This window comes from Lepidothrix coronata, unplaced genomic scaffold (assembly GCF_001604755.1).
Source record: "Lepidothrix coronata isolate B3197 unplaced genomic scaffold, Lepidothrix_coronata-1.0 Scaffold28, whole genome shotgun sequence".
Taxonomy (NCBI): Eukaryota; Metazoa; Chordata; class Aves; order Passeriformes; family Pipridae; genus Lepidothrix; species Lepidothrix coronata.
This window is the reverse complement of record NW_016690208.1, coordinates 5,282,401-5,310,376: the sequence shown is the minus strand read 5'-3', so window position 1 is coordinate 5,310,376 and position 27,976 is coordinate 5,282,401. Positions and strand designations below refer to the sequence as shown.

General features: G+C 44.2%; 1 protein-coding gene across 3 annotated transcripts; it reads right to left on the bottom strand.

The window, feature by feature from the left end:
* Position 1: 1 nt before the first annotated feature.
* Positions 2-27,865, bottom strand: CNTRL (centriolin). Of its 3 annotated transcripts, XM_017810098.1 has the most exons (44): positions 27,623-27,865; positions 26,355-26,594; positions 25,864-25,997; positions 25,270-25,400; positions 23,889-24,030; positions 23,226-23,412; positions 22,935-23,128; positions 21,149-21,268; positions 20,127-20,352; positions 19,611-19,720; positions 18,951-19,145; positions 16,524-16,677; positions 15,692-15,912; positions 14,905-15,081; positions 14,462-14,596; positions 14,222-14,367; positions 13,527-13,707; positions 12,888-13,067; positions 12,443-12,622; positions 11,785-11,901; positions 11,234-11,378; positions 10,605-10,744; positions 9,938-10,124; positions 9,354-9,670; positions 9,002-9,210; positions 8,644-8,836; positions 8,153-8,283; positions 7,878-8,018; positions 7,632-7,758; positions 7,311-7,475; positions 6,433-6,592; positions 6,215-6,330; positions 5,549-5,766; positions 5,007-5,164; positions 4,683-4,756; positions 4,128-4,316; positions 3,677-3,902; positions 3,290-3,495; positions 2,882-3,022; positions 2,060-2,317; positions 1,899-1,961; positions 1,163-1,363; positions 777-880; positions 2-295 (listed from the first exon to the last, which is right to left on the bottom strand). In XM_017810098.1, exons 2-43 carry the CDS (start codon positions 26,560-26,562, stop codon positions 785-787), a joined length of 6,999 nt encoding a protein of 2,332 aa, XP_017665587.1. In that variant the 5' UTR covers positions 26,563-26,594; positions 27,623-27,865; the 3' UTR covers positions 2-295; positions 777-784. The 3 variants fall into 3 exon arrangements, with proteins under 3 accessions (XP_017665587.1, XP_017665586.1, XP_017665588.1); XM_017810097.1 differs by having other exon boundaries at positions 2-880; XM_017810099.1 differs by having other exon boundaries at positions 2-880; positions 9,354-9,664.
* Positions 27,866-27,976: the final 111 nt, after the last annotated feature.

Below are 27,976 nucleotides of genomic sequence, written 5' to 3'. Positions count from 1 at the left end.
GTAAAAGCATCGATCACAAAAGTTTATTTTAAGGAAGTACTCAAAAAAATAATTGTATTTAAAACCTCCATGTGTTTGGCAACAGGTCAAGGGACAAGTCCAGCCTTGTAACAAGGTTTCTGTAAAGTCAAAATTGGTCAAGAGCTGAGCACTTAAATAGGAGGTTGTTTTGGGCACATTTAAATACTCATTTAAAATAGTTTTTTTTTTAAAAAAAAAAAAACCAACATATACATAAACCTGTTCTTCAGTTGTACAAAACCTTCACAGCACAGTGCAGGCCCTGCAGCAGCTCCTGTGGGCAAAGGCCTTGTCAGACAGGGCTCACACAGTGAGGTAGGAGAAGTCTTCAGAGGTGGCAGCTGAGGGCCCATGGCCAAGCTGGGGATGGGCTCTGAGCTCTTCCAATGTGAAGCCACTTTTCAAGTACCAATTTTAACTTCAGCTGGTCCAAAAGAACAGTTCTGTCCTGGGCTGCTGTGAACCAGCCCTAGCAGAGGTTCAGCCACTGGGCTGGACAGTTCCTAAGCCAAAAATGTGTTACTGAAAGGCCAAGGATGGCAAAGCTTAATGTTTAACTTGGTCCCTCTGTGTCCCAGGAGAGCTCCCAGCAGCTCCTGCCCAGAGACGACTCCTGCAGAACACACACCCCTAAACCAGGACAGACACCACGGCACTGGGCAGGGATAGTGGGCTGGGAACCCCCACCTGCCCCTGTGTCCCTTGGCATTCCAGGCTCTCAGGGAGGCTGGGACCAGGCTGAAGTTGTGTCTCACCTCTGGCTTCACCGAGAGACTCCTTGGGAGCAGGAACGTGTTGTGGGAGATCCTGAGACACTTCCCGGCCTGCTGGGGACCCCGGCAAGGCCTGGCAGAGAGGCCTGGGAAAAGCAGTAAAGTCAGGGTAATTAATGCCTTCAATTAGCAGAGACATTAGACTTTGTAAAAACGAGAAAAAATTTGATTTTAGAGAACAAAAGATTAAAAAGAAAAGAATAAAAAGCCCCAACCACTCCAAGGAAAGCTCAGCCTTTCCAAATACATCAGCTACTGCCAGAGTAAGTGCAGGGTTTGATCACCCCCCTTCAGAAGCCCCTGCCCAGTGAGAAAAAAAAACCTTAAAAACCCCCAAAACAGAATTGCTGCCCAGAGCAGCACATTACCTGAGTTCTTGTGGAATTCAGAGTGCTGTTGAGAGATCCCAGGCTGGAGCTCCTGGCCAGGAGCAGCGAGTCCGAGGCAGAGCTGAGCAGGTCGTGGAGCCCATCGAGCTGTCTCTGCAGGCTGTGCAGGCTCCCGGCCGTCTGCTGCTTCCCCCGGAGCAGCACCTCGGCCTGCTGGGCCAGGGACTGCCAGAGCTGGGCCTGGGCATGGACAGGGGGGTCACAGCAGGGCACTGCCCACTGGATGGGCCTGGTTACACCAGGCAAGGCCACTTCCCACCCTACTGAAAAGGTCAAGTCAAGCCATAAGGGCTGGAATGTTCAGTCTCACACCACAAGCAGGGGGCAGTGGGTTAGGGAATTGTTTTTAAACTGGCTCTGTTTTGATGGCCTTTGCCATGTTCTAACTGAACCCCCCCATCACCTTCATGTGGTTATGGGTGGCCCTGAACTCATCTGTCACGTTGCTGATATACCACAGTGTGGTAGAAGTGAGGGAATCTTCTTGGAATACTCTAAAATCCAGTTAACTACTAATTAAAATTACTCATCTTGCTCCAGCCTGCATTGCCAGGCTTTTACTGTTTTACTTTTCCCCCACCCAAAGCTCCTGTCCCTGGTCACTCCAGAGGGGATTTGGCCGAGCTGGGGGTGGATCCCACAGCCCCGGGGTGTTTGGGGGGTGTGTGGAAGTGGCCCCGGGGCCGTGTGGGTGTGACAGGCACAGATGTGGCACCTTGAGCCGGTCCTCGTGCTGCTGGAGCTGCTCCCGGAGCGCCTCCCCCCGCCACTGCTCGTCCTGGGGAAACAGAGGCACGTGAGCACGGCAGGGACAGGGACAGGGACCCCACACTTGGCTGCAGCACCAGCAGCAGCTGCTTTCCCAAAGCTTTTTACCATTATGAAGATACTGGAGATGTTCCACTTGTCTCCCCGGGACAAGAGCTGTCTGTCAGCAGCAGTGAAGGGCTCCCAGTCCCCAGACTCACACAACAGGCTTCCCTTTGCTTCAGAGGATGTTTCCAGATCCTCCAGTGGGTACAGAGAAGAGGAGTTGGGAGATTTAAACCCCGTCCTAATTTCATCTTCAACCTCCAGGTTAAGCAATGTTGCTGCACTCTCCATTTCCCTTTGTCTCTCCTCCAGGGTTTTGACCTGCAGCACAGAACAGTCTCAGCACTGGGTTACAAACACCTCATCTGTCCAGAGGGGCTACTTTGAAAGGGTTACACCAGGACCACTACAATCAGAACCCCCAAAACCTCTGCCCAGCTGCAGCTCTAGTTCCAACATTAACTCTGCCAGGGAAAACCCCTGGATGGGAACAGGAAACTCCAGGACACAACTTTTTCACTTAAACCTTGCGGGGCCTTCCTGAATACTTTCCAGTTGCCAACAACATCCTTCTCTGCAGGACCCCGTTTTTAAAGGGCTTGAAAGCAATTTATAAAGGATTTATTAAAGGACTAGAAGGCGTCAGACAAGGTGGAATCCCTTTTAATTCCAAGTGAGTCTCAGAAGCAGAAGCTGGCCCAGGCTGGCACTGACAGGTCGTTAAAGGCTCCCTGAGTAGCCCTGAACGTTGATAACATTTTAGTGATTTGCATAAATCATGACTGGTTATGCCAAGGAGGTGTATTTGTAATTGTGACAGAGCAGGCAGGAGATTCAAGCCCAGTACAAATGAACTGTCTGGGAGTGATCAACCCTCAAACCCACCTGGCTCTGGAGGTCCCTGTAGTGCTGCTGGATCTGCCCAAGGTCCTTCACAAGGCCCTTGGCTCGTTGGTGGTTCCTGAGGGCCACTTGCTCAGCTGTTGCCACATCACTCTGCAAACTGGTGTTTTCATGCCTTTGTTCCTGGGAAAATGCAGGAAGATGCCTTTTAGTGGGAGCATCCAGTGCACAAATATGAACTGAGAGAACCACATAATGTCTTCAAGTTAAAAGGCAGAAACAGGATTAAACAGGAGTAACTCAGGTTCTCTGCAGCACAGCCTGGAAATACCAGAGGTTGGTTGTGTCTGGCCAGGGGGTTTTGTTCCTCCTGTACAAAAAATGGGTGTTCTATCATTTTGCTGTTTAAAATAACCCCCCAAACCTTCTCCCCCCTCAGCCAGGACTTACCTGCAGTTTTCTTTCAAGCTCTGTCCTTTGCATTTTCTGTTTTTCTTTCAGACTCAAGATTTGTTTTTCTGCTTCTCTCCTCTCTGACACCACCAGATCTTGGAGCTGCTTTAGCTCAGACTTGGAGACTTCCAGTTCCTCCTGAAGACACTGTATTTCTCTGTCTTTCTGTTGTAACTGTGATTGTCTTTCTGAGAGCTGCTGTTCTGTAATTAACATGTTTAAAACCAATCCTGATTAGCAGAGCCTGAACCATCCTGGCCCATTTCACACACAGCAGACACTTTTCAAACACCAAGAAAACAAGTGAGATGAACAGAAATGTTTGTTGGTTCCATTAGACTGAAGACCCAGAGGTGGAAACAACTAATTTGGGCAATGACTTACTGCTTTTTCTGACCGTTTCTTCCAGAGCTGCACATCTGGACTCCTCCTTTTCCAGCTTCCCAAGGTTTTCCTCTGCCAGCCTGACTTTTGCTATTGTCTGCTCCAGTTTCTTGTGTTGATCTGCAAGTTCCTTTTCCAAGAGGATTCTCTCCTCTTTCACTTTAGCTGTACATTCTTCCAGCTTTTTTCCTTCGCGCTCTGAACTTTGCTTGAGGTGATGGAGAACCTGCCAGAAACCCCCCCCTCAGAGCTTGAACACCAAGGAGAACAAAAACCACTCTAAGAAACATTACAGAAGCTAAAGCAGCATAAATTGGAAAGAGCTGGATGAGCTTTAAGGTCCCTCCCAACCCAAGCCAGGCTGTGGCTGTTTGCAAACTCTCCCCCCACACTTTTTGGCTGCCTTGCTTTCCAGCTCAGGGGAAGTGAGGCAAGTCAGGGGGCTCGTTACCTCTTCCTGTTCAGCCAGTTCTGTTTCCTTCTCTTGAATCTTTTTCTGGAGCTCCTCCAATTGGTTCTCCCTCTTCCTCTGCCTCTCCTGGTGATCCTTACGCTTCCTCAAATACTCCTGGATGTCTCCTCTCAGGGCTGCCTGCTCCCTCAGCAGCTCCTCCTGCTGCCTCGTGTTGTTCTTCAAATCCTGCAACACAAACCAAACCCAGGTGAGAGGAGGAGCTGGTGAGAGAAGCAGCTCTCTGGCCAGAAGGGTTGTGTCTGAGAGCACAGAACTCACCAACCCTGGTCACCCTGAGCATTTCCTTCCATGCAAACCACCCGAGTGGACTGACACAGCAGGAACCACCAGGGGAGAAACCAGGGCTGGCTGGTTGGTTGGTTTTAAAGTATCTTCTTAAAAGCAATCAAACCCACCCCAGACTCAGTTTCTGAGCTCTGCCAGGCTCTGAGGCTGAGCTGGAGTGCCCAGACAAACAGGGGATGGGCTGTGCCTGCTGTGCCTCAACCTCCTCCCCCTGTGACAATAAATTCGTGTTTCACTAAGACCAACCTGTGCCACTACTTGGAGCTGCTCCCTGGAGTCACTCAGTTCTCCTTTCACTGTTTCTAGTTCTTCCTTTTTTCCTAGAAAAAAATATTTGGCAACAATAATCTTTCAATCAGCAGTCTGAAATCCCTGCACACAGAAATTCTCTCTTAAGTGAAGAATGAACAATAGAAACAGTTTCTCAAATTTCCATCTTTTTGACAATTTCTGCCTGGAGACATCTGAGCATGTTGGATATTTAATATCAGACACCTGAGTTAAAGTGTGTCTTTTAACACAATTTCTCTTGAAATGTATTACAGCTTAAACCCAAAAACTGATCTTTACCTTGAAGATCCTCCTGGACAGCAACAATCTCTCCATTCAGTGATTTCTTCTGCTTGCTCAGTAGCTCCACCTCCTGCTGCAGGTTCTTAACCTTCAGTTCCATTTTTTCTACATTGGACAGGGCAGTTCTGCTGCTGTCTTCAGCAGCAGTTAAGTCTCTGTAAAATGTGAATAGATATTCTTGGTTGGTTGAAAACCCTTAAAAAGTGTCAGTGAAATCTCCTCAGCCCAAGGGGGTGGTACCCAGCAGTCAGAGCAAGACAAATGTCCCATTCCAAGACTCACATCTGACTTTTTTAACGTTTCTTGTGGCAGTGCCAGGATATAACAAATGGTGTTGAATTCACCAGCTCCACTGCTGAGTATTTTCTCTAAGTTATTGCATTCAGGCTTAAAATAAAACCTCCCCAGGACAGAAGGAGCTGCACATTCTGTATAACTCGGCACCTCAAAGTTACAGCTGTATTTTTAATTCTGACAAACAGGCACTCAAAGCACTTCCCAGCCCTTCTGAGCTTTGCAGCAAGAAAATATCCCCCCACCTTCTGGTTTGTGACAACCTCTTCTCCAGACTCCAAGAGTCTTCCTGGAGCTTTTCCTTCTCCTTAGCCAGGGCCTCGAGGTTGTTCTGCAGAGTTTGCATTTGGGAAACCAGCTGTTGGTTCTCCTGCCGGTCTTTCTCAAGGAGCTGTTCCTGCCTCTCCACTTCCCCTTGCTGGCACTGAAATAACCTCTGAACCTTCTCCAGTTTTAGCTTCTCCTGCAAAAACAAAAAACAAACAGGCATTTTGAACATGTTTCTATGATCCAGAAGGAGAACAAGTATTAACATCCTGCAGCAGTTTGAAAACCTTGCTGGGTTGGAGGGGATTTGTGAGGAAGGTTGTGGTGGAAATGAGACTCACCCTGTGCAAGTGAGGACACAAAGAGAATCCAGAGAAAAAGACTCTGGAAGCTCATGCTAAGGAAACTGTTCCCATCATCCAACAGCCACAGAAGAGCCTTCTGTCTGTCTGCACTCCCCCCCCCATGCACCAAAAAATCCCATTATTTTAAAGGGTCTAAGCAGATTTAAGGGTTTTCTGTGATAAGCTGAAATCAGATTAGGAACTGATTGATTTAAAAGCATCAGGACTCTCTTACCCAGAGCTTCACAGAACCACAGAACCTCTCCCAGTCCCTGTATCAGCTCCAGAGGCAACACTCACCTCCAGAATTGCCACCTGAGTCTTCTCCAGCTCATTGACCTTCTGCTCGTGCTGCAGTTTCAAACCTTGAAGTTCGTTCTTTTCAAGCTCCAGCGTTTCCAGAACATGTTTCAGTTCTAGAAAGGTGAAATAAATACAGGTTATTGGATCAGGATGAGAGAAGAGCTCTGTGTGTTTCTTTCCAATCAAAACAGCAGTGAGTAAATGCAGGGACATACCCATCTTGTGCTTGGTGATCTGCCCAAGGATTCCTTGAAGGTTTTCTTCCTCCTTTCTAATATCCTTGTTCAGGAATGAAAGCTGTGCTCTTTTCCCACTCAACTGGGCATCCAGTTCTTTCCTCTCAACATTAAGCTCTTCCAAAATTACTTTTATTTCCTGTGGAAATGTATCAGTGTTACAAGGAATGTCATTATTTGCAATCCTTTAAATAGAAGGTGTAAATATTTATAACATTATTTAATTAAGTCTGTCATCAATTTTCTGCTCCATTTAATTTCATTATACTGTTTAACAAACAAAAAATACAGAATGTTTAGGTTAAAGTCTTGCTTGTTGATTATTTACAGTAATCCTGCAAAGGTTTTGATCTACAAGTCTGACCATAACACTGTCATTGCAGTGAATAACAGCCATTAAAATAAAGTCAGACAGGAAGCCCCCACAAAAAACACCAAACCACAAAATATAATTAACCTTATACTTTGTTTTTATTTCAGAAAGGAAGCACAGAATCCTCAGTGCAAGTGGGGCTGGGCACAGGCAGCTGTGTTGTGTTTGACACACACTGATCACACTGACTTGCTTCAGCAGCTGCTCATCTCAGCAACAGGAAGTCATTAATGTCATTTAGTTCTCAGGGGACCAATTCTGTCAGAATTACTGGACCTGGGGAGTTCTTAGTTGTGCATCTGGACCAAGCTTTTAGTCACACAAACCCATAAACTTGCACGTTTATTTTCCATAACCCCATTTTTCAGTGGGTTTGGGGAGGTGGTAGAAAGTCAAACTGACTTTGTGGAAACTTCATGGAATGTTTTTGCTACTTCAGTTCTTTTTCTCAAATGAACTGGGAGCTGATTTGGAACAGACTCACCCTTATCTGGCGCAGTTTTTCCTGTGCTTCTGTCTCTCCATCCCGAAGGGCTTCTTTGAGGTCCCCTTTCTTTAGGGAAATGCAGTCCTGCAGGACATGGAGCTCTTCTGTTCTCTGGTTCACCTGCTGCTCCAGGAACAGGAGCTCTTGCTGCTGAGCAGAAATCTACAGAGTACAAGGTTAACAGAAGAATCAGCTGAAAGATCCTGGTTTTGTGGCTTCACACACGAACAAGAACAAGTGACTTAAGACTCTTCTCAGCCTTCAGTTCCATCAGAACCAATAAAATTGGTAGCCCAGGGTCAGTAAGCTGAGCTTTACCTGATCTTTCAGTGTTTCCAGTTCAGTTTTCTTGCCTTGCACAAGGCTTTCTGCTTCTCTAATGATCTGGAGGTGATGGTCCTCGTTGCCTTCTGCCAGTCTAATATCTCCTTGAAGCTTCTGAAGACTGGGAGAGAGGATAAAAACATGTGTCAAAAGAGGAGAGAATATTTAAGGCAGTGACTTATTGGAGGGGGACTTCTTTATTTAATCTAATACAGTTTATGGTAAATTCTAACCCCTTACCTTTCAGAGAGCATTTCTATCTTCTGGTTCAGCGACTGGAACTCGGAGTCTCTTGCAGCCACCATTTGGTTGATTTCCTTCAAAATACCTTCTTGTTCCCTCTTGTACTGTTCCAAATCCTTTGTATCTGCCTCTAATAACCTAAAAAAGGATTTTTACCTTTTTATATTAACATTTGAACAGCTCTCCCTCTCCAAAAGCACTACTTTGATACTGGAAAGGATCTAATCCTTCTCCTCATCCCCCTGGGACACAGACCCACAAGAACAGTGTACCTGAGTTGCTGAGCAGCTTTCACAAGTTTAGTGGCCATTTCCTGAGCCCTCTGCTCCAGCTCCTTTGCCTCTGACTCGGTGCAGGACAGATGCTGTTTGGCACGACTGTACTTCTGAAGAGTCTCTTTAGTCTAGAGAAAAATTGAAAACTGAGACAATACATCCCATCCTGTGATTTCCACATTCATATCCTGCAGTCAGCTGTTGGAAAGGGACCTCCTGGCTTGAATATTCCACCTGAGCCTCCTCCCTCTCTACCACGAAGTAGAACCTTTTGTCTTGGCCAGAGCAGGAAACCTTCCTCCTCTTTGGCAGGGACTAAAACATTTTCTTTTAGCACAGGTTATCCCACGACTTATTTTAATAGAAGCATTTTAAGAGGCTTCAGGTTATCCATGTGAAAATGAACTGCTTAGACAACCAAAAACCCTCTGCCTAAAGTAACCAATGCAACACTTAAATCATTCTGCTCTCAGTTCTGGCTTTCTCACCTTCCCCCGGGTGCTCTCCAGTTCCACCTGAGCCTCTGAGAGGAGCCTGTCTGCCTCCCTGAGCTCAGCTCTGCGCTTCAGGAGAGTCTTCTCCACACACCCAATCTCCTCTGCAACGTCCTCCTGGTGCCTCAGAGACCTTTCCAACTGCAGCTCTGCCAGCAGGTTGTCGGGGTACCCGTCAATGAAGTCCCTAAAAGGTCGGGGAGGAAAAACATGGAATTAAAATACAAAAACGCCAGAGGCCTGGAGCCTCTTGGAGTTCTAGAGCTGTGAATGAGTCAAAACTGACTTCTACTGGGCAAGAGTTCAGTTATTTCCAATGCTGACTCCCAGTGCACTCCACGCAGTCCCTCACCTGCGCCTGCTCTGCCTCTGAGCTGCTCGCTGCAGCTCTGCCACCTCACACTCCAGCTCTGCCCTTTCGTGCTCAAGTTCTTCAACATTTTGAAGCAGTTTCTCCACCTCTCTCTTGTATTTCTGCTCAGCTGCCTCTGAGCACCTCTCTTTGTATTTCTGAGACTTCAGGTAGCACACGGTGTCCTCCAGCCTCGACACTTCGCTCTCCTGCACACGGGGAACGCACCAAGAAAATCAACATCCGTGTTCTGGTTCCGTCCTCCCGAGGCTCAGGAGCAGGTCCAGAACCTTCCCAGCACAGGGATTTTTTTTCTAATCCATTTGTCAGCCAGTTCCCCCCTGGTTCTTACCAAATCATGGTGTTCAGGCACGTTGCAGTGGAGCACTCCCAGGGGAACGAGAGGGACGGTGCAGTTTGGAGGCAGAGGGCCATAAACCACCTGGGCTCCCACGGGAGGAGGGCCATGGATGATGGATCCAGGAGCAACTGCTCCTCCACTGGCTGCTGCAGGAGGGGGGCCATAAACCCCTGTTCCCTGAGGGGCAGGGGCACCATCTGGAAGGGCAGTGTAAAGAACTGTGCCAGGAGGTGGCACAAAGGGAGGCTCTTCTGGAACAGGAGTTCCTGCACTTCCTTCACCATCTTCTTTTGCTCTTCTATCTTTACCTAAAAAAAAAAAAAAAATCAAAACCCAAACCACAGGCTAGTTTAAATCATTTTTTCAGTAGTTTAAATCATTTTTTCAGTAGTCTTCAAATATTTTAAATTCTATAAGGTACAAAAATGTATCAAATGTTGCTGAAACTGGATAGTGAGTTCAACAGTAAGAAGCATTTATATTCCCTCATGCACATCAAAACATTCACTGTGAACCCTCAGCAAGTCCATCTTTAGTGGGCTCCTGAACATCCTGAGCCTGTGGCACTGACTTACCTCTACCAGAATTTGTTTTGTATGACCTATTTCTGGCTGGGGAATAAACCCAACACCCTCCTTGGCTGGGCAAGTCTTCCCTCCCACGTGGCCTGTCCTGGGCACCCCCTCTCCTGGCTGGGGATGAGCCAGAGCACCCCAAACACACTCCAGAGTCCTTTGTGCTCTGGGAAGCAGGAGTTGAAGCCTAAAGAAAAAAAAAATACAGCGTGTTTTAATCTAGAAATGACAAATCATGTAAAATAGAGCATTTGTTGTAGACATTCTAATGATTTTTCAGGAGCAGGCTACACACACACTCTGCTGGCTCATTTCCAAACATGATGTTGCTTTAAAAAAGGACCACTAAATATATTTTAACAATATTTCTTTTAAACTCAGACAAATGCTCCTTTCCAGTAAATGTCTGTCTGTAACATCCCCTTTTAACCTTTACCTAAATCAATTTGCAGCACTGCACTGCTGTCTCCAAATGTTATGTACACTGGATTCCTGTTACACACAGTAATGGGCTTTATCAGGGAACATTTGGGTGTGTTTTGTTTCAGTATTTCTCCTACATGGCAGCCAATGTTTGTTCTGCAGTTCCTCCCAAATCCAGTAAGTTTATAATGCACTTTCCCACACCAAAAGGAAAAAAATCCACAGCAGGGTTTTTATTCCTGACCTGTGATGGTGGCAGGTAATACCAGTATCCTCTTCTTTTCCAGGGGTCTGCTGTGCTGGGGATACAATCACTGTGGTGGGACAGCACATTTCTGAGGGCTGCAAGCTCCCCCTGTAAGTTGTCAACTTCATCTTTGTTAACTGTAAATTAATCACAGTTTTAGAGGCATGCAAGGCAAATAATTAAATAAACACTGCATTCAGCTTTCCCCCTCATTATTATCCTGGTAATCTGAAAAAATAATAAAAAGTTTAACTGCTGGGGGAACCAAACTAAATGTTATATTTGGTGACATATATTCACTGGCCTTGGGAGGTCTGGCATTTTAAGACTGTAGAAATACAAGTTCATATCCAGGTAACTGCTGCTCATTTTCCTCACACAGATGTCTGACAGTGTTCCAGAGCAGCATAAATTAAATTCACAGCACAACCTGTTTTCCAAACAGCTATAAAAAGTGCTGTTAATACAAACTAATGAAAATTAACACCCATCCTGTGAAGAGCTGTACAGGAAGGTGTTCTGAACACCTCGTTCTCCAGATTCTCAGCTCAAACAATGAGAAATTTGGAATAGTTTTCTTTTTTGTCCCTGCCTCTCTGCAATAAGAGGAGAGAAAAGAGAATTACCTGTCCCAATATTATCCAACAACCATCTTAAACGGTCGATTTCTGCTTTTTGCTGCTCCATAACTTCATTTAATTTATCCATTTCAAACTTCTGAGGGCTTGATGCAACAGCCTTCTCTCCAGCTTTCTCCATTTCACGCTGAAACTATTTGAAATGCAAGTTTAAATCAAGGCAAAGCACTTCAGCTTAAATCAGATTGTGTTAAAACTTTTTGGCCATGCCCAATCCATCCCTATAAAAATTCTCACTCAGCAGAACACTTTGAGGGAACAGAATTGTTCTTCCCATTCCCTCATGAGACAGAGGCTCAGCCACAACCACAGGGAGGTGATTGAGTGAACAAGGAATGATTTTGCTTAAAAGTCAGGGAGGGTTTCATTTTGTTCTTGGGCAGGTGACAGGGGAGGGAAGAGCATCGTGACTTGGGAAAACTTGGGGGAAAAGGGCAGGGCAAGAACCTCTAAATGTGGTGTTCTCAGAAACTCACTGATAGGTATTTTCCCATAGAACATGATACATTATAACATGAACAAACACCAGTGCAACCTACTTGCTCTTCCTTCTCTTTGAGTTGTTGTTGTAGCAATTCTATTTCTGCTTCTGCCCTGGCCAGATCCCGGGCAGCACGAGCTGCCTCAGCACAGAACTCCTCAGCTTCCTCAATCTCCTAAAATCGAGATTTTTGTTGGAGCTTTAGTTTGCAGGAACACTTCAAAAGCTTGCAGAGGTGTCATTGGGAAAAGCTGACCAAAAAGAAGCATCAGCCTGTTCTGGCATTCCAGAAACTGGCAAAGTTCATGGAAAACAATGTTTCTCCTTTAACTTTGCAGTATTTGTAGAGAGGAGGTGTCAGCACGGAGCCAAAAATGGTTCCCAGTTTTAAAACCTGTTTCCAGTTTGTGCAAGCACAAACTTCCATAGTCCTTTCTTTGGCTTTCCTATCTCCCAGCACAATGGATTATCTATTGCTTGACTTCTCACTAATAAAAGGTTTAATCTGCCTCTCTCTCCCCTTCCCTCACAGGGCAGGAACACCTGCCCATCCCCAAATCACTCCTTCATCCTCTGGATTTCAAACTCTGGCCCAAGCAAGAGCTCCTGTGCAGCAGGACAGTGCAGAAGGAAGCTCTGAAGCTGATTTAAAGGACACCAGGACCGTTCCCACTCCGATGGCATTAACAAGCAATTAATTAGCAATGCTGATTTACCTCAGCCCTCTCCTGATTAATCCTGAGCACAGTCCCCTGAAGAGCCTTGAGCTGGTTTTTAGCAAGGCAGAGCTCTGTGGCTGCCAACTTATCTGAGGTGACAATGGCTCTCTGCAGTTCCTTCAGCTCCTTATCCAGACTCACAACCTGCAGTTGTGCCCTGGCATCTTCTATTTTTTTCTGAAAGCAGGAAAATGGTCTGTTTGAAAAGCTTGAAGTAAAAAGCAGCATGGAAGGAAGGCTCTCTATCCCACTTTGTATTATATGCACAGAAAAAAACTAAAGCAAGGACAAACCATAAAATGTAAGGAAAAGGAAGATGTTACATTTAACCCTTTTTTTCCTGCCTGTATCTGTTTTATCTTAGAAAGCAAAATAATTCAGAAGTTTCTGAGTTCTTTTCTGAGCAAACACAGTGCATGGACCTGCCCTCACTCATTCTTACCCTCTTCTCTAAATCCTCCAGTTGAGCAAGAATAGCCTCCTTCTCTTCATCTGCCTCCTGGAGCTGCTGGTCAGCAAGGCCCTGAATCTCTTCCATGCTCTTTATTTTATCATGTAAATGCTGGATTTCATTCTCCAACTGATGGACCTTGTTCTTATTCTGCCTGTTTTCAGCTTTAACCTGTAAGTGAAATAAGTTAGAATGAGTAGCCAGAAATACTTTTTTTTTTTTTCTGATTTAATTAAACAAACTTTTGGGAAATGCAATCACCAGCACACTTGGTACCAAAAGAGAAAAGACAGAGAACTGCTTTGCCCCTGTAACTATAACATTTTAAGAGTGCCCAAGTTATTTTGTTAGTGATATGTATAGTGATCTTTCAAGAAGGTTAATAGCTGTAATTTTCTACTGATACTTCAATTCTTTGTTGCCTCTGAGACATATTATTGAGTCTAAATTCTAATTCACCAAATAATCAGGCAAAAATCAGGAAGCTAATAAAAAATAAAACCAGACTCCACTGTTACATAAAAGAAAGTGTGGCAAAGCTCCATCTGTAATGAAACTTGATCCTTCATCTGCAAGTTATATTTGTTAGACTAAGCTGAAATACTTTTGCTTTAGTTGTTTGATACTTGCCTGTCTATATTTCTCCTGTAATTCTTCCAGCTTTTCCTGCTGGGATACCATTTCTTCCTGCAATTGTCTCTGTCTAGCCCATGCTTTCTCTTTTTCCCTCTCAGCATCAGTAAGGATGTCATTAAATTCCCTCTGCAGCTTTGCAAGGCTTTTCCCTACAACATCAGCTGAATTTGGGCACCTGAAAGAGAAACAATCCAGGTTCCAAGACAGAAAATAACCATTTGAAATTTTGATGCCCAATACTGAAATAATGAAGCCTGAGACAATAGTGCAAGTTTAAGACATACCATATGGATTCATTCTGCCCTGGGCAGCCTCTTCCAAGGCTTGACAACCCTTTCAGTGAGGAAAATGTCCCAAATATCCAATCTAAACCTCCCCTGGCACAGCTTGAGGCTGTTTCCTCTTGCCCTGTCCCTTGTTTCCTGGGAGCACAGCCCGACACGCCCCAGCTCCCCCACTCCTGTCAGGGAGTTGTGAAGAGAAGGTCCCTCCTGAGCCTCCTTTTCTCCAGGCTGAGCCCCCCCAGCTCCCTCAGCCTCTCCTGCTGCTCCAGCCCCTCAATGTCTTTCTTGTCCAAAACTGCCCCCAGGATTCGAGGTGTGGCCTCCCCAGTGCCCAGCACAGAGGAACAATCACTGCCCCTTTCACATGCACACATCTCACACTGTCTGTACTTCTGTTTTACTCACTGAATCTCTCCAGCCCCTGACTGAAGCTTTTGCCTGAGTTCATTTATACAAGCCAAGACTTCCTCAGGGTGAATTAAGTTCCCAACTGCATGGTTTAGCTGGTCCTGAAGATCTTTAAGCTGTTCTTTCAGGAGATTGTTGTCTCCCTAAAAAAAACAGACCAAAAAAATCCACACAAACGTAAGTAAACAAATCCACAAATGATAAAAGCTTAAATTTTTAATACAACAAACACTTCACCTGCAGTTGTTTGAACTGAGAAAGGAGCTTGTAATTTTGTTGTTCCTTCTCTTCTGCCAGCTGTGCTTTGGTCTGAGCATTCTCCAACACCTGCCTTTCTTTTTCAAGTTTGGCTTGCAGGGCTGACAGTTCCATCTACAAACACAGAAAACCTTCAGATTAACACCCCCACTCCCAAGCCCAACCTGGCACTAAACACACAACAACAGATGCATCTCTTAAAACAGTAACAGTATAACAACACCTCCTAAAAATAAATCCAACAAAACAACCCCAACCAAACCATCTGGACCCAAGCAAAGTTAAAAAGCCCAGCAAAGTGGTGCCACCTTCCATTTGGGGGCACAACTAAACCAACAATTGGAGGTGTGGTAGGGAGGGAAGTTTGGTCCCTCATCCCAGGGCAGGTTACACCTCTGGCAGCACCAGAGCTCTGTCCTTACCTGGCTAAGTTGTTTCAGTCTTTCAAATTCTTCTTTTTGCTGCTTGGCTTCAGCATCCCTCTCTCTCAGCTGGGCCTCCAGCTCAGCCTCGTAGGCACTGACCTTCCCTTGGGCATCTCGGAGAGACTCATTTATTTCTTGCTGCTCTTGGAGGGCCCTCTCCAGCATTGCAATTTCCTGGAATTCCAGAGTCATTTGAGAAGGATGTACACAGACAGCCAGGATTCCCTAGGAGTACAGTGCCTGTCTTCCCCTTTAACCCAGGAACTCACTAAACATTAAAACTTGAAGGGTTTAATGTTTAAGGTCGGGTCAGTGATGCTGCTCTGACTGGTCAAAAATGGACACTCAGGTTAGAAAGGTGGAGCTCAAGGTGACAGAGTGACAGAGTGACGTGTTCCTGGAATCCAGGCTCACATCAAACTCCTCAGGGTGCCAGGACAGCTCTAAATCAGGACTGACAGGACAGATCCAAGCTGGTAACACATCCCTGGCCAGTGTCCCACTCCCCACAGGGTCACCTGCAAGTCCATTTGTAGTGATGCCTGAAAGGTAAAACCTGCATTTCTGAGGCATCTCCCATGAAGTTCATATTTACTGTAACTCTCTGGCAACTGGTTTTAAAGGCCAGATTCTGTTCTCAAGGTGTGTGGGCACATCTAATTGATGTTACCATACCAAGTCCAAGGAACTGTGCTTCCCTAGTACAAATCTGCTCATCAGCCTTTTGTTTTTTCAAGGTTACTCTTAGACATCTGAATTTGGGAAGAAAGGTATTAAGCCTTACTTTTCTCATATTTTCTGCATCCATGGCAACCATTTCCAGGTTGTTTTTATCCTCCTCTAGATCTGCCAATCTTTCTAGCAAAGATTCTTTATCCTTCTGCAACTTCTTACATTCCTCATTGGCCTGTTTTGCCTGGCACTTGACACTTTGCAGGTACTCCTGCAATCCCATGATGATACTTTCCAAGTCCCTTTTCAGGGCTTCATTTGTTGCTATCTGACCTGCAGAAATGCAAAACAAACCTGAGATCGTTAAGAAGCCACATTTCTTTACAAAACAAACAAAACTTGCTTTCTTCATCTTCTTTAAATGTTTGGCTTTTGGAGTAAGTAATAACAACAAGTACCTAGAACCCAAGCAGAAAATGCCTGTGCTTTCAGGATTTCCCTGACCACTGGGAGAGTTAAAAAGAAGCTCTTCTTGAATCTCATTCCTCCCTCCCACCTAAGGTGACATTTGTTACCTTTCCACCTAAATCAATTTTGTTTCAATTTTTAAAATCATGTTCTTTTCTGGGATAGTCACTTTTACACAGATTTAGGTGTGTAGTAAATGTATGTATAAATTTACTTCAGTGACTTCAAGGCAGTTTTCAAACCTTATCCCTCACCTTAAGGAAAAAGGAAACAAGGGAAGAGCCTCACAAATGACCTTCCCCAACCCTGTACAAGTGAGGTGAACACACACAGTGTCCTTTTACATCAGTTAAGAACAGTTTTTCAACATTTTCCTACACCTTCCATATTTCATTTGCACAAAGATAAACAAAACTGAACCCTCGACTGTCATGTTTTCCTAAAAATAAATACTGTAAGAAAAAATTCAAATTTACCATCAGTGAGCTGCTGCTCCAAGTCCTTGATTTCCTCAGTTTCCTTTGCAATCCTGGAGAGCATTTCATCCAGGCGACTCTCCAGCTGTTGGCAATGTTTGTTCATCATATCCAGCTGCTGTTCTTTACCTGCTTTCTGAGCTTTCATGTGAGCCTGGTAATGAGCAGTTGGAAAGGGAAAGCAGGACAACATCAATATAGATTTAAAAAACTCCAGCCAGTGTTTTGTCTCAGCTCTGCAGTGTCCCTCTACCAGCAATAAAAGTCACACATTGTGGTGTTTGGGGTTTTATTTTCCCTCACTCCTGCCCCACAAAGAACCCCAGATAAGCAGCAATCTGTGAGCAGCAGCATTGTTTGGAGTCTCCCCCTTGCCCAGGCATGGTGGATAAAGCCTGCATTTATAAATCATTCCTCATGACTGCTATCTTTCTTCCTGCCTTTACATTTTGTTCTACCATTTCCTCTCTCAGTCAAGAACAAACATGATTTCTTCCAGAACCTTTAATCCTGTCGTCCTGCACTGCCTTCGGAGCAGATGATGCTTTAGAACACGTCAGGTCAGCACTCCAAGGAAAATACTCTGAACAACCAGCAAATCTGGCCAACTTTACAGTTAAGATTCACTTAAAGCAGAATATTTATTATTTTGTTAAAACATTTCTGGGAGATACACAGACTTTGGTCAGGACTTGATGCATTTAGTATGAATTAGCTGATTGTTTCAGCTGTATACAAAACGTGGTTGTCAACAGAATAAAGTGTTGTTTCTCACTGCTATGAAATTGCTCAGAAACGATTCAAATACCAGAAACTTGGGCAAGTACAGAATTATACCGTCACGACAAACAGCACCTTTTTGTCACTTCTCAAAAAGAATAAATCGAGCCAGCAGTACAAAATTTAAATGCAAGTTCTCAGGAAAATAGAAACCAAAACCAACTTTGAAAGTTACTTCCATAACAACAGTAAAATCCATATTTTCTTGCATTTTTAACGGATTAAACCGGAAGTTAATTTTTAACATCCATATCAGCGCGATTCAACTTGTCACCTTGCTAAAAACAAACCAGCCCTGAGCTTTCGAAAGTGAAATATCAACAAGTAAATCCCAAACCGAGTCGCCGCTGCAGCTGCTGAATGTCACCAAGGAATGATGTTTAAAAACAACAACCGCGAACACTTACGGCTTTGCCTTTGTCCTCTCTCCCCGAGATGCCCCTGGCCGAGCGCCCCACCCCGGGCCGGGCTTCATTTGAATCCCGAGCCGGTGCCTGGGCTCGGGAAGGGATTAAGGGGCTGTGCCATGGCCGCTGCTGGGGAGCGGGGCTGGAGCCGCCGCCCCGGCCCGCTCCGTCCCCGCTCCTGCTCCGGTCCCGGTCCCGTTCCCGGTCCCGTTCCCGGTCCCGTTCCCGGTCCCGTTCCCGGTCCCGTTCCCGGTCCCGTTCCCGGCCGTTGGCCCCGGCAGCGCTTCCTGTGTTGTGATTCGAAGCGAGGGGGGCCGCGGGAAGGGCCGGGCTCGCTCCTGCCGTGCCCCGGGAGCCTCCCCGGCCCTTCAACTACCCAGCAACCGGGCAAAAAAAGTTTTAAAATGCTCTTTTTTTTTTTTTCCCTTTTTTTAAAGAGTGTTTGCGGGCTCTGCCGAAAACAGGAGCCAAGCGTAACAATTCTGCCATTGTTTACTCAGCAGCATCCAGCCGGCCCCAAACGCTTTCATTGGAGACAAGCTTTTTAAAAACACTAATTCAATTTCGGTTCGGTTTAAAATGTCTACAAGCACGTGCTGTTCCTGAACGCAGTTAAGAACCCAGAAATCAAAAGCCCTGCCTGCCTGAGGATAAAAAACAATGAGACTGTGAAGTTCGAGCTCTCCTTGGCACAGCCGGCTTTGCCCCAGCCCTGGAAGAGGTGACCTCGGAGACCTTGATTCTGTCAGCACTGACAGGAGTGTGTGTGACAGAGAAGGGCCATCTGTCCCCCCAAAAAGGCTGGAGAAGCACTGCCAGACACAGAGCTTTAACATCTTCAAGGCCAGGTTCCACAAAGGGATGCAGGAAGGGCTTCTCCCACAGGAGTTGTCCCCCAGGCTCTGCACAGGGTGTTTGTGCAGGGCACAAAGATTCAGTCCTTAACATGCTGGGCAGCAACTGCTGTGGAAATGAATTGTTCAAGAGTTTTACCAAAGTTGGTTGGTTTGGAGGGTTTTTTTTTTACCTGTGAGGAGTTGTATGTTTTTCAACTGGTAACAGTTAATGACTTTGATAAATAGAAAAGGAATATATATATATATATAGGAATATATAAAGGAATATATAAAGGAATATATAACGAAATATATAACTCGGGCACAACTGAATGGTGGTCTGTTAAAGCAGCCTTTGCTCCAGTTCTCAGTGCATAAAAACTTCAGATTTTGGTTTTACTTACATGTCTTGGATCCTCAGGATTTACAGAAGCAAGAGAAGTCTGCAAGTCTTCCAGCTCTTTCTGTTTTTTCCCTATTTCTCTTTTCTGCTTCTCTATTTGTTTTTCCAGTTCTAAGGTTTCCTTCTGTAGCTCCTGCAGGATTTTTATCTTTTCATTCAACTGTTGCTCGATTGCTTCTCTGTTGGCCTGGGATATCTGGAGGTACATTAGGGGGTTAAGTGGGTTTAATTGGAAATACACAGCTGATCAAGACCATATTTACCAGTCAAATAAAGATCCTGGGCACTGATTTTAAGGCGAGTTAAAAGACTAAAAATACCAATAATTGATGACAGTTGAAGTAATGGAAAATACAATTTTAGCTTAATGCTGATAAATGGCTTTAAATTAATTCTTGCTGCCAATTATGGAGCCACGTTGCTTATTAACTGCACAACTAAACCTCCACAGCAGGTTTCTCCAAAGCATTCTGGGGAAAGTCAATCAGCAGCACAACAACTTATAAACAAGCTCTCTAAAGCCTCTCAGATTTTTCTGAGGCCTGACAAATGGGTTTATATATGTACAGTGGCCTCTTGAAAAGAATGGGGAGAAAAAGTTACATTTTCTAGATCAACAGTTCTTCAAACACTTTCCTTTGCCACTTGTGGAACAACTTACTTTTTTCTGATCCAGAGCAGCCTCCAGTTGTTGCAGTTCCTCTGTTACCTTCCAAACTCGTTGCTCTGCATCTCCAATTGCACTTTGCAGTTCTTCCAATCTTCTTTGTGCTGCAGACAAAAAAAAAAAAACAACACAAACCCCACAATCCCACAAGTTACTTTATAATATTGTGTATTATCACCAGAAAAATCAGCATTTTCTTAACACAGTGATAACCACAGCCAATACATTCTGGTTTATCAAAAAGTGTGTCTAAAGTTCTTTTAATGAGTCTTACACAATTGAATTAATGCATCAAACATGAAACTTCCCTAGCTTTGTGTTTTCAATAACATGCAATCCTTTCCTATGGAGTTATAGTAAAATAACAGCCATAAGATGGTAAGAGCTTTGACCCAAAATGCAAGCACAGTGTGTAGAAATGACAGCACTTCTTATGTCAGCAGAATAAACCACATTTTATATGATATACGTATTTTAATTTTATTTGATTAAAAAAAGATAAGATTTTACCTGAATTAATCTTTTTTTCTTTACTCTCCAGTAGCTCATCCAGAGTCTGGAGATGCAGTTCCAGCTGGGTTTTCCTCCAGAAGTCCTCTCCCTCTCCCTGCACTTTGCCCAGGTGCAGCTGCTGAGCCCTGTCAGCGATGAATCCTTCCCTCACAAACATGTTCCTTTTGTACCTGGCCTTGCCAATGTAGGGGCTCTCCCCGGGCACATCATCGACCTCGACCTCCTGAAATGCAGGAGACAGTTTGTCTTTAGCTCAGAAATCCGGCTGCAGACAATTCATAACAGACATTTAAACCAATTTGAAATGGGAATAATTAGAAGAAAACAGATTACACTTGACTTGCTTGGCCTTGAATATTGTTATTTTAGAACAGAATTAAAAACCAACTGACCCAGCTGGGGTGTGGTGAGTTTGTTGCAAACGTGTAATGCAAGTGGATATTAACAGGAAGAACTTTGTATTTTAGATCTACTTAGATTATACTTAGTCCATTACATTGTTGCACTTAAATTTTACTCAGACATAACTTAATTATAGTTAATAATTACTGATCTTCACATCTCTTGTGAGGCTGCTTTCATTCAGGCATCTCCATATTTGTTTGCAGGTATGACAGAGAGGGTGGGCTCTACTAGGAGAAAAATTCAACAGAAAAAGCATAGAAATTCTAATACCATCTAACTCAGGCTTGTGGGATTTCTCCAAGTAAAAGGGCCTCCAAAATTAAGCCAGAAGAAGGGCCTATCATTACTTTGATTACTAAGAATGTAATGTTTGCTCATGGACTCAGCTAAAACACATACATATAGATATGTACACTAATATTTAGCACATTAAATGTCCCTCACCGTTCGGCTGAAAGCTTATAACTTATGATTTTAACATGAAATCTTTATATTTTGTAACTAACAACTTTTAATTAAGCGCTGTCTATTAGAATTCTAGAAAAACTTTTATTTTCCAAGTTGAAAATCCAGAGGAAGGGCAACGAAAAGATCCGTTCTTTTAAAATTATTACCTCGGATGGAAAAAAATTCAGTGGCTCGAATTTTGCATCGATCTTATAAAAGGCCAGTTCCTGCTCCAGCTCATACTGCTTCTGGCAGGCTCGGGTGAGCTCCACTGTCTTCTGCTTCAGCTGAGAAAGCAGGGACAGAGTCAGCTGAATTCATCCAAGTGTCATCAGCACACCCAGCTCAGCTCTACAGAGAGCAGGGCACAGCCACAGCTCGGGAACACAGCTCACATCTCACACCACAGAGCAAGAACATCACAAAGTGCAGCTTTATTGGAAGGTACAGTGATGATTAAGAGGAGACAGAAGCCCCACAATTAATAGAACACAAATGATCACATGAAAGGCCTTTGAAGTTTCTGGGCATCAAAGGTTTAAAAAGAAATCTGTTACTAACTTAGGATAAAAAAATAATTTGGCTGTGACCCTCTAGCAAAATCTAGGCCAAATAACAAATGTATTTATTGCTACCAATGAGCATAGAAGCTATTAACACTCAGGGCCTGTAAAAGAAACCAAATATCTCAATTGTCAAATGTACAAGTCTATGCATTTTATTTTAGTTTAACTTTGTAGGTTTTGATGCTATTTTTAAGTAAAGGTCCATCATGTGATTTCATTTTAAATCAACTTTTCACACTGAATACCTGAGGGAGAACATGCAGCACAATTCCAACAGAGAGTGGAAAGCAGGACTAATGGAGGAAAAGATAAGAACAGGAAAGGCTTAAAGAAAGATTGTAAAACCTGATAAAATGTCATGCAAAAATTAACTGTGTTTCAGAGAAAAGGAAAAAAAATATCCAGAAAACTGTATCCAAACCCACAGTGAACACTTCATACTAATGTTGCTACGTCAGTGAAAGTGCAAATACATCCTAGAAATAAAATAACCATGCAGGCAGGAGCACAGGGGGGCTACCTTCAGTGAGGAATAAAGGCTCTGCAGAAAGGGGGCTGGGACAAACCAACACACCAGCTGAAGGAGGAGAGAAGCAAGCAAAGTTCGTCACCCCAAGGATAACAGTGGGTTCAAACTGCAAAGTATTTGCTGCTAAATCTCACTATACTGAAAACTGCATTTTAGAAACAGATTGCTGGTTAGTGGGGTGTGCTCAGAGAATAAACAGCTGGGGAAGTGTTAACTATCAAAAGGATGGAGGATGAAGTTTTAGAGGACAAAGTCTAACAAGATAAAAGCCATCTATTAAGTTCCCATCAGGTCACTCACAATTCATCACTCTCAAGTCAAGAGGACTTTCCTTGCATTTTAGAGCTACCAATGGAAGATATTCAAATATAAGATTTTAGGGTGATGTGAATAAAATAGAAGTAAACCAGTGGACATTACCCAAAATAACAGTCAAGGGCTATTATTGACATACAGCTCATATGCACATCTTGGTTTTGGAAAAGTATTCACTTTTTCCCTTGTTGCAGCAGCAGGTTAGAGCCTGACCAAGGCAGGATATTTCAGTACATCAGCAATTTAGCAGCCAGAGGACACTTAACCTTTCATCAATTGACCAAGTTTGAAACAAAAATAAACAATTACTAGAGACAAACAAACAAGTTACCATAAATGACAAGAGTGATACTGACTGCTGGTTCAATATACTTACTTTTTCTACAGAAAGAATGTTGAAGAATCACTGGTAAATAACCACTCTTTAGAGAGTTGAAGTCCCTAAGGTTTGTCTCAGTTTTAACCATAAATCTCCAGCCATTTGAACCCTCACACTGACAACTCAGTGTCCAAGTATTTCCCTAGTGCAGGTGATTACCTTACCAGCTCATTTTTGGTGCCCAGGTCCCTTTGTAGGTCTTCAAAGCTTTGTTTCTGTTGCAAAGTCTTTTCTTTCAATGATTTGTTGACCTCATCTTGATGGTGAAGCTGCTCGAGCACCTTGGACTGGGTCAGTTTGAGGTTCTCCATCTCCTTGACTGTGTTTTCCAACTCTCTCTCTAATTTTTCTATCTCTTCTGCAAAACAGAATCACAGAAACATTCAAATAGAAAAGTCTTCTCCTTCTAAAACTTCAATTTTGTGTCACTCCCTTTAGATTTAACATACTGTTACCTAAATTAAACCTCTGCAGAGCTTCCTGCCTGTCAGGATTTGTCACGGGCTGCCCATCCAAGTTTTCCAGTGCTCTCAAGTGGAATATGGTGTACAAGCAGTAGTGAGGCAGATTTCCAACTGGATTATCAGCAAGGAATAGAGAGGTCAGATCTTGGAGAGGTTTTAGTTTAGCTATGTCATGGAGCTAAATCAAAGAGAAAGGGAACAATGATCAGACATCCTTCCAAGAACAATTAAACCCCCATGAGTGAACTTCTGATTATGTAGAATGTCTTATGTTAGGTTTGTATCAAAGGATCTATTTTAATGTTTATGCTAAAGAGTAATCTCTAAAACCCTACCCAAACGCAGAGTACTATGACTAAAGTCACTTCCTAAAATCAAATGGCTTCTTCTATTAAAGAGGGTAAATTTAATAAAGCTTGACCTTGGAAATTCAAGCCCCCAAGGCCTGTGGATATTTACAACCTCCCCAAAACTCCCACTGTCTCAAACAACATCCTACAGGTTTGCATCTTCAAAACCCTGCACCAAAGGAGTTTTTCTGACCAAAAGGAAACACACTCAGCAATTATTCAGAGTAAGCCAATCAGTGTGGACACAGCAGCTCCCTCAGGGAAGGATCCTGAGCAAAGTCTGTCTGTGCCTCCCGTCACTCACTGATGACAGTCTGTTCTGGTTCAGGTTGAGGACACGAAGGGATCTCAGCTTCTTCCCCAGCCACACAGGGATGTGCTCAATCTCATTCCCTGCCAGGTTCAGCTTCTGGAGGTTCTGCAGATGTTCTATACCTTCAATTTTGCTGGAAATGAGAAGACAAACCAAGAACCACCACAAATTTACAGGGAAGCTGAGGGATTATGGATGAGCTACAGCAAAATCTGCCTCACATAATCACCAAGAGATCAGTAAAAACAGTTATTTACTGCCATGGACTCACAATTCAAGTTAAATTACACCAACTGACTTACAAGTACTAAAGTAAGATCAAAAATTACAGAATGACTTTCTGTCTCTGTGGCAAAACCTTTGCTTTTACATATCAAGATTCTTTTAATGTGTGGTAGTTTCTTTGTTCTTTTCCTCCTGAGAACCTTATGGGAGAAAGATGAACCCAAATAAACAAGTTTCAGTGGGGTTTTTTTTCCCATACAAAGAAGGATCAACTGTAAACTGACAGCATGAAGAGCTACATTTTTCAGTGTTTTATTAAAACAGTAAATAACCACTGAGGAAACCATGCTAGGTTTTAGTCTATTCAGGCATTTATCTAAAGATGTGATTATTGTTACAAAGGACAGTAGAATGTGCTCATTTATATACTATTTATTGAATATATACCAGCTGTACATAACTGAGGTCTGAAAACATGGAGCAGCAGCTAAAAGCTCCTCTGCCCTTTTCAATTCCTGTTGAGAGAGGAAGTTGTGTGAATGCCATGTGTAGAAACCTGTGTTTTGCCCACTTCCTATTCTTAACTTCTCTGCTGCAAAGTGGGTTTCATCACAGTAAAGATCATACTTCACTGGCAGAAACATTAAAAGCAATGAAAACTCATTTGCTGTTGTGTGAACCATTACCCTTCAACACTTTTAACCCACTCAGACAAGGCACCAGACTCTCTCAAAACAGTTAAAAACCAATTCAGTGGGTTTCCTGCCTGCCTGATCAAGCCCAGTCAGCTTCCTGTCCTAAAAGAAAACTTATTATATTACCTGTAATAATAAGTAGTAAAAGTTTAATTAAATTTTTAAGGCATTTAATTGGGTCACTGCACACTCTTCACTGTGGTATCTGGAAACCTGCACTTCTGGCTGGGCTTCCAAGGAAAACAAGTTTAACCACAGCACCGACAGCACTTCCCAGAACTATTCATGCTTCCAACACCAAAGAGTTTGTGCTTTTTAAGAAGATCTCACCAAAGCCTGTTAGTCTAGAATACAACTGGTGAGAAATGCACTTTGGAGAGAACTCCAGCAGTAAAAGAACATCAGTTTTACTGTCCCTGGGCTCACCAAACCTGCCCAGGTTTCCTCTTTACCTGATCCTGTTGCAGGACAAGTTGAGCTCCCGTAACTTCAGCAGTTTATCCAACTTCTCCATCTTCTCTATCTGGTTGTTGCTAAGATTTAGTACCTCTAGTTTAGAGCACTTCTCCAGATTTTCTATGTACTGAAGAACACAAAATGAATCCCTCAGCATTGCAGGGTTTTTTTAAAAAAAGAGAAAAGCAGATTTCTGTTTTTAACAACCACCTGTTCACTACAAACACCAAGTGTTCTAACATTTAATTAATCACAGTTCCACTGTTGGGTTCTAAAACCTCACTTTAGGTACAGACTTCTACAGTGCTGGAAGAGAAAAACTGGGTTTTAAGTTTACAGTGGACCAGTCTCATTAAATAAAAGAGAATATGCCATTAAAAAACACACCCCCAAAAAAACCTCTCCCAAAAAACCAAACCCAAACCAGCACAACCCAAAAGCTAAAACATTACACAAATTAATGGTGTTTTAGACATCACCTTAATGAATCAATTGTTTATGGTGTTCACAACCACTTAAAAGAAACCTTTGCTAAAAAATAAACCAAAATTAAACTTGGTTTAATTACCAGTTATTGTCAAAAACCTTACCTTAAACTTTTTGTCCCCATCTTTTGGGGAAGAAAGATTCAGTGAGCTTATACATGCCAAATTTTGCTGTTTTGACAGAACCTTTATAAGGGGCTCAGTGATGTACTTAACTCCCGGGGTAACACCATTTTCACCTGAAATTAAACAGAGAAACTACCTTTAGCAGTGAAAAGAACCTGGTGATTTTTATATTAGTCTTTAATTTCACACTGAATATTGGCAAAACATTGAAAATTATCCCCTCCCTCACCAGGGGATGAGAAGAACCAGCAAATCAGAAGCATTTACAGAGAGGACTAAAAGTCTCATTATTCTCCAGAGTTTTCATTATTCTCATTTCTTCATTTGAGTTCCAAAAAAAAAAGATGCAAGCAAGTTTTTCAGGCTTCTTTCCAAGAGACCATACATCTTTAACCACACAACTCACAGAACACTGGCTTTTTATGCTTGTGGTATGTACTTTTATACCAGCGGCTGTTCATGATACAAACCTTTATGAAACTTAAAAGCAGGTCCCACGTCTTCTGCTGGAATATCCAGGTGTTGGTACACCTGCTCCATGCTTTGGGGAGCAGCTGGAGGTGTCTGTTGGCCAAGGGGAGACGGGGATCTGGTATCTGAGCTGACAGGTGACATTGGACTTGGTGTCGGAGAAGTTGGTTTTCTACTTAATGCTTTTCTTACAGAGCCTTTCCTCATTGCCAAAAATCCCAAATACCACAGGACAAGATCTGGAAGAACAAAAATGAACATCGGTCTGTACATAAGGATAAATATTAAAGGTTTGCACAACAACAAAGGGGCTACAGGGAGAACGTTGTGCCAAACCCACATCGAAGCCAGTTCTCCCGAGGGTGCCAGCTCCCAGTTCTCATGGCACTGGGAAGAATGGATACACCTTTCAGGTCTGCAGATACCCTCAGCTCAGACTAACAGAGCTGGCAGAAACACAGGATTGCATCCCAATTGCTTTTACCAGAGGTAGAAATCACCCACTTTGCAGCAAGAAGAGCGGGAAAAAAAAGGCAAAGCAGAAAAACTCCAGCATTCCCAGAGTTTCCCTTTCTGCAAACAAATTATCTCGTGACTGCCTGGGAAATTCCAGAGAATGTTAACAGGCACTTCCTTCAGTGAAGAAGATATTTCCCCAGGGATCAGAGTAGAAAAAGCCATGTGCAAGTTCTGTGGGACAAATCTCTTGTAGGGATCACCCCCAGGGACTGAGTTTTACTGACACCTACACCCAGTGAACAAAGAGCACATTTTAAGACAGTCTTTAAGACAGAAAAGTATGATTTTACGGGAACGTGGAGGTCTGTGAGTGATCACGTTGTGTCTTTAGAATATGTTCTTTGTTGAAATGGATTCTGTTCCCTCCAAAATTGGAAAGGGAAAGGTGGTCAAGGAAAAGAGGGGCAAGGAAAAGCCACTCTTTTCCATCCATTGCTTGGAGGCACAACTCAAACAGGACCAGGAATGCGAAAGTAGAAGGGACAGGAGAAAGAGAACGATGCTGTGGGCATTTCTTCCTGTTTTAGGGAGCGCGGTTGTCATTGTAACGCTGTTTCCTGAGCGCAGATCGCGGTTCGCAGTGACACCCACGGCAGAGCAGGAGGGAGGGGGGACTGGCCTGGGGGTCCCCCTTCCCCGGCGGGGCCCTGGGTGGTCCCAGTGCCCCCCATCCCCTCCCCGGTGACCCACCAAGGCCGATCCCGGTCCCGCCGCGCCCCGTCTCCCCTCAGGCCGCCGCTTTGATTACCTGCGTTGACATGGTAACGCCGTGTCACCGCTCGCCGCCGCGGCGGCCAGGACGGCCCCTGGGGCTCTCCTGAAGGACGGCACCGGCTCTCAGCGCACCTCCACGCCGCCTCCTCGCCCCGAGCGAGCGATCGCCACCCACCGCGCCCGCCGAGTCGCGGGTGCTGCGGCTCCTTTAAGGGCGCCGCCTGAGGGGCCGCCCCGCCGCCATTTTGTCCGGCGGCCCCGGCGGGTGAGAGGGAAGGGGAGGGGCGGGGCTTTGTCGAGGCCACGCCCCTCTCGCGCGCCGTTCCCGCCCCTCCGGCCCCGCCCCTTTTTCGCCGTTTCCCGCCGCGTCCCCTCAGGACGCGCCCTG

What these genes read in the sequence shown, in the direction of transcription:
- CNTRL (XM_017810097.1), bottom strand. Translation starts at nt 26,562, where the DNA reads ATGAGGAAAGGCTCTGTAAGAAAAGCATTAAGTAGAAAACCAACTTCT. An exon ending in TGAATTTTTTTCCATCCGAG is followed by an intron (nt 20,353 to 21,148) that starts GTAATAATTTTA and finishes CCTGCATTTCAG; the next exon opens with GAGGTCGAGGTCGATGATGT. An exon ending in GGAGCAGCAGCTCACTGATG is followed by an intron (nt 15,913 to 16,523) that starts GTAAATTTGAAT and finishes GCATTTCTGCAG; the next exon opens with GTCAGATAGCAACAAATGAA.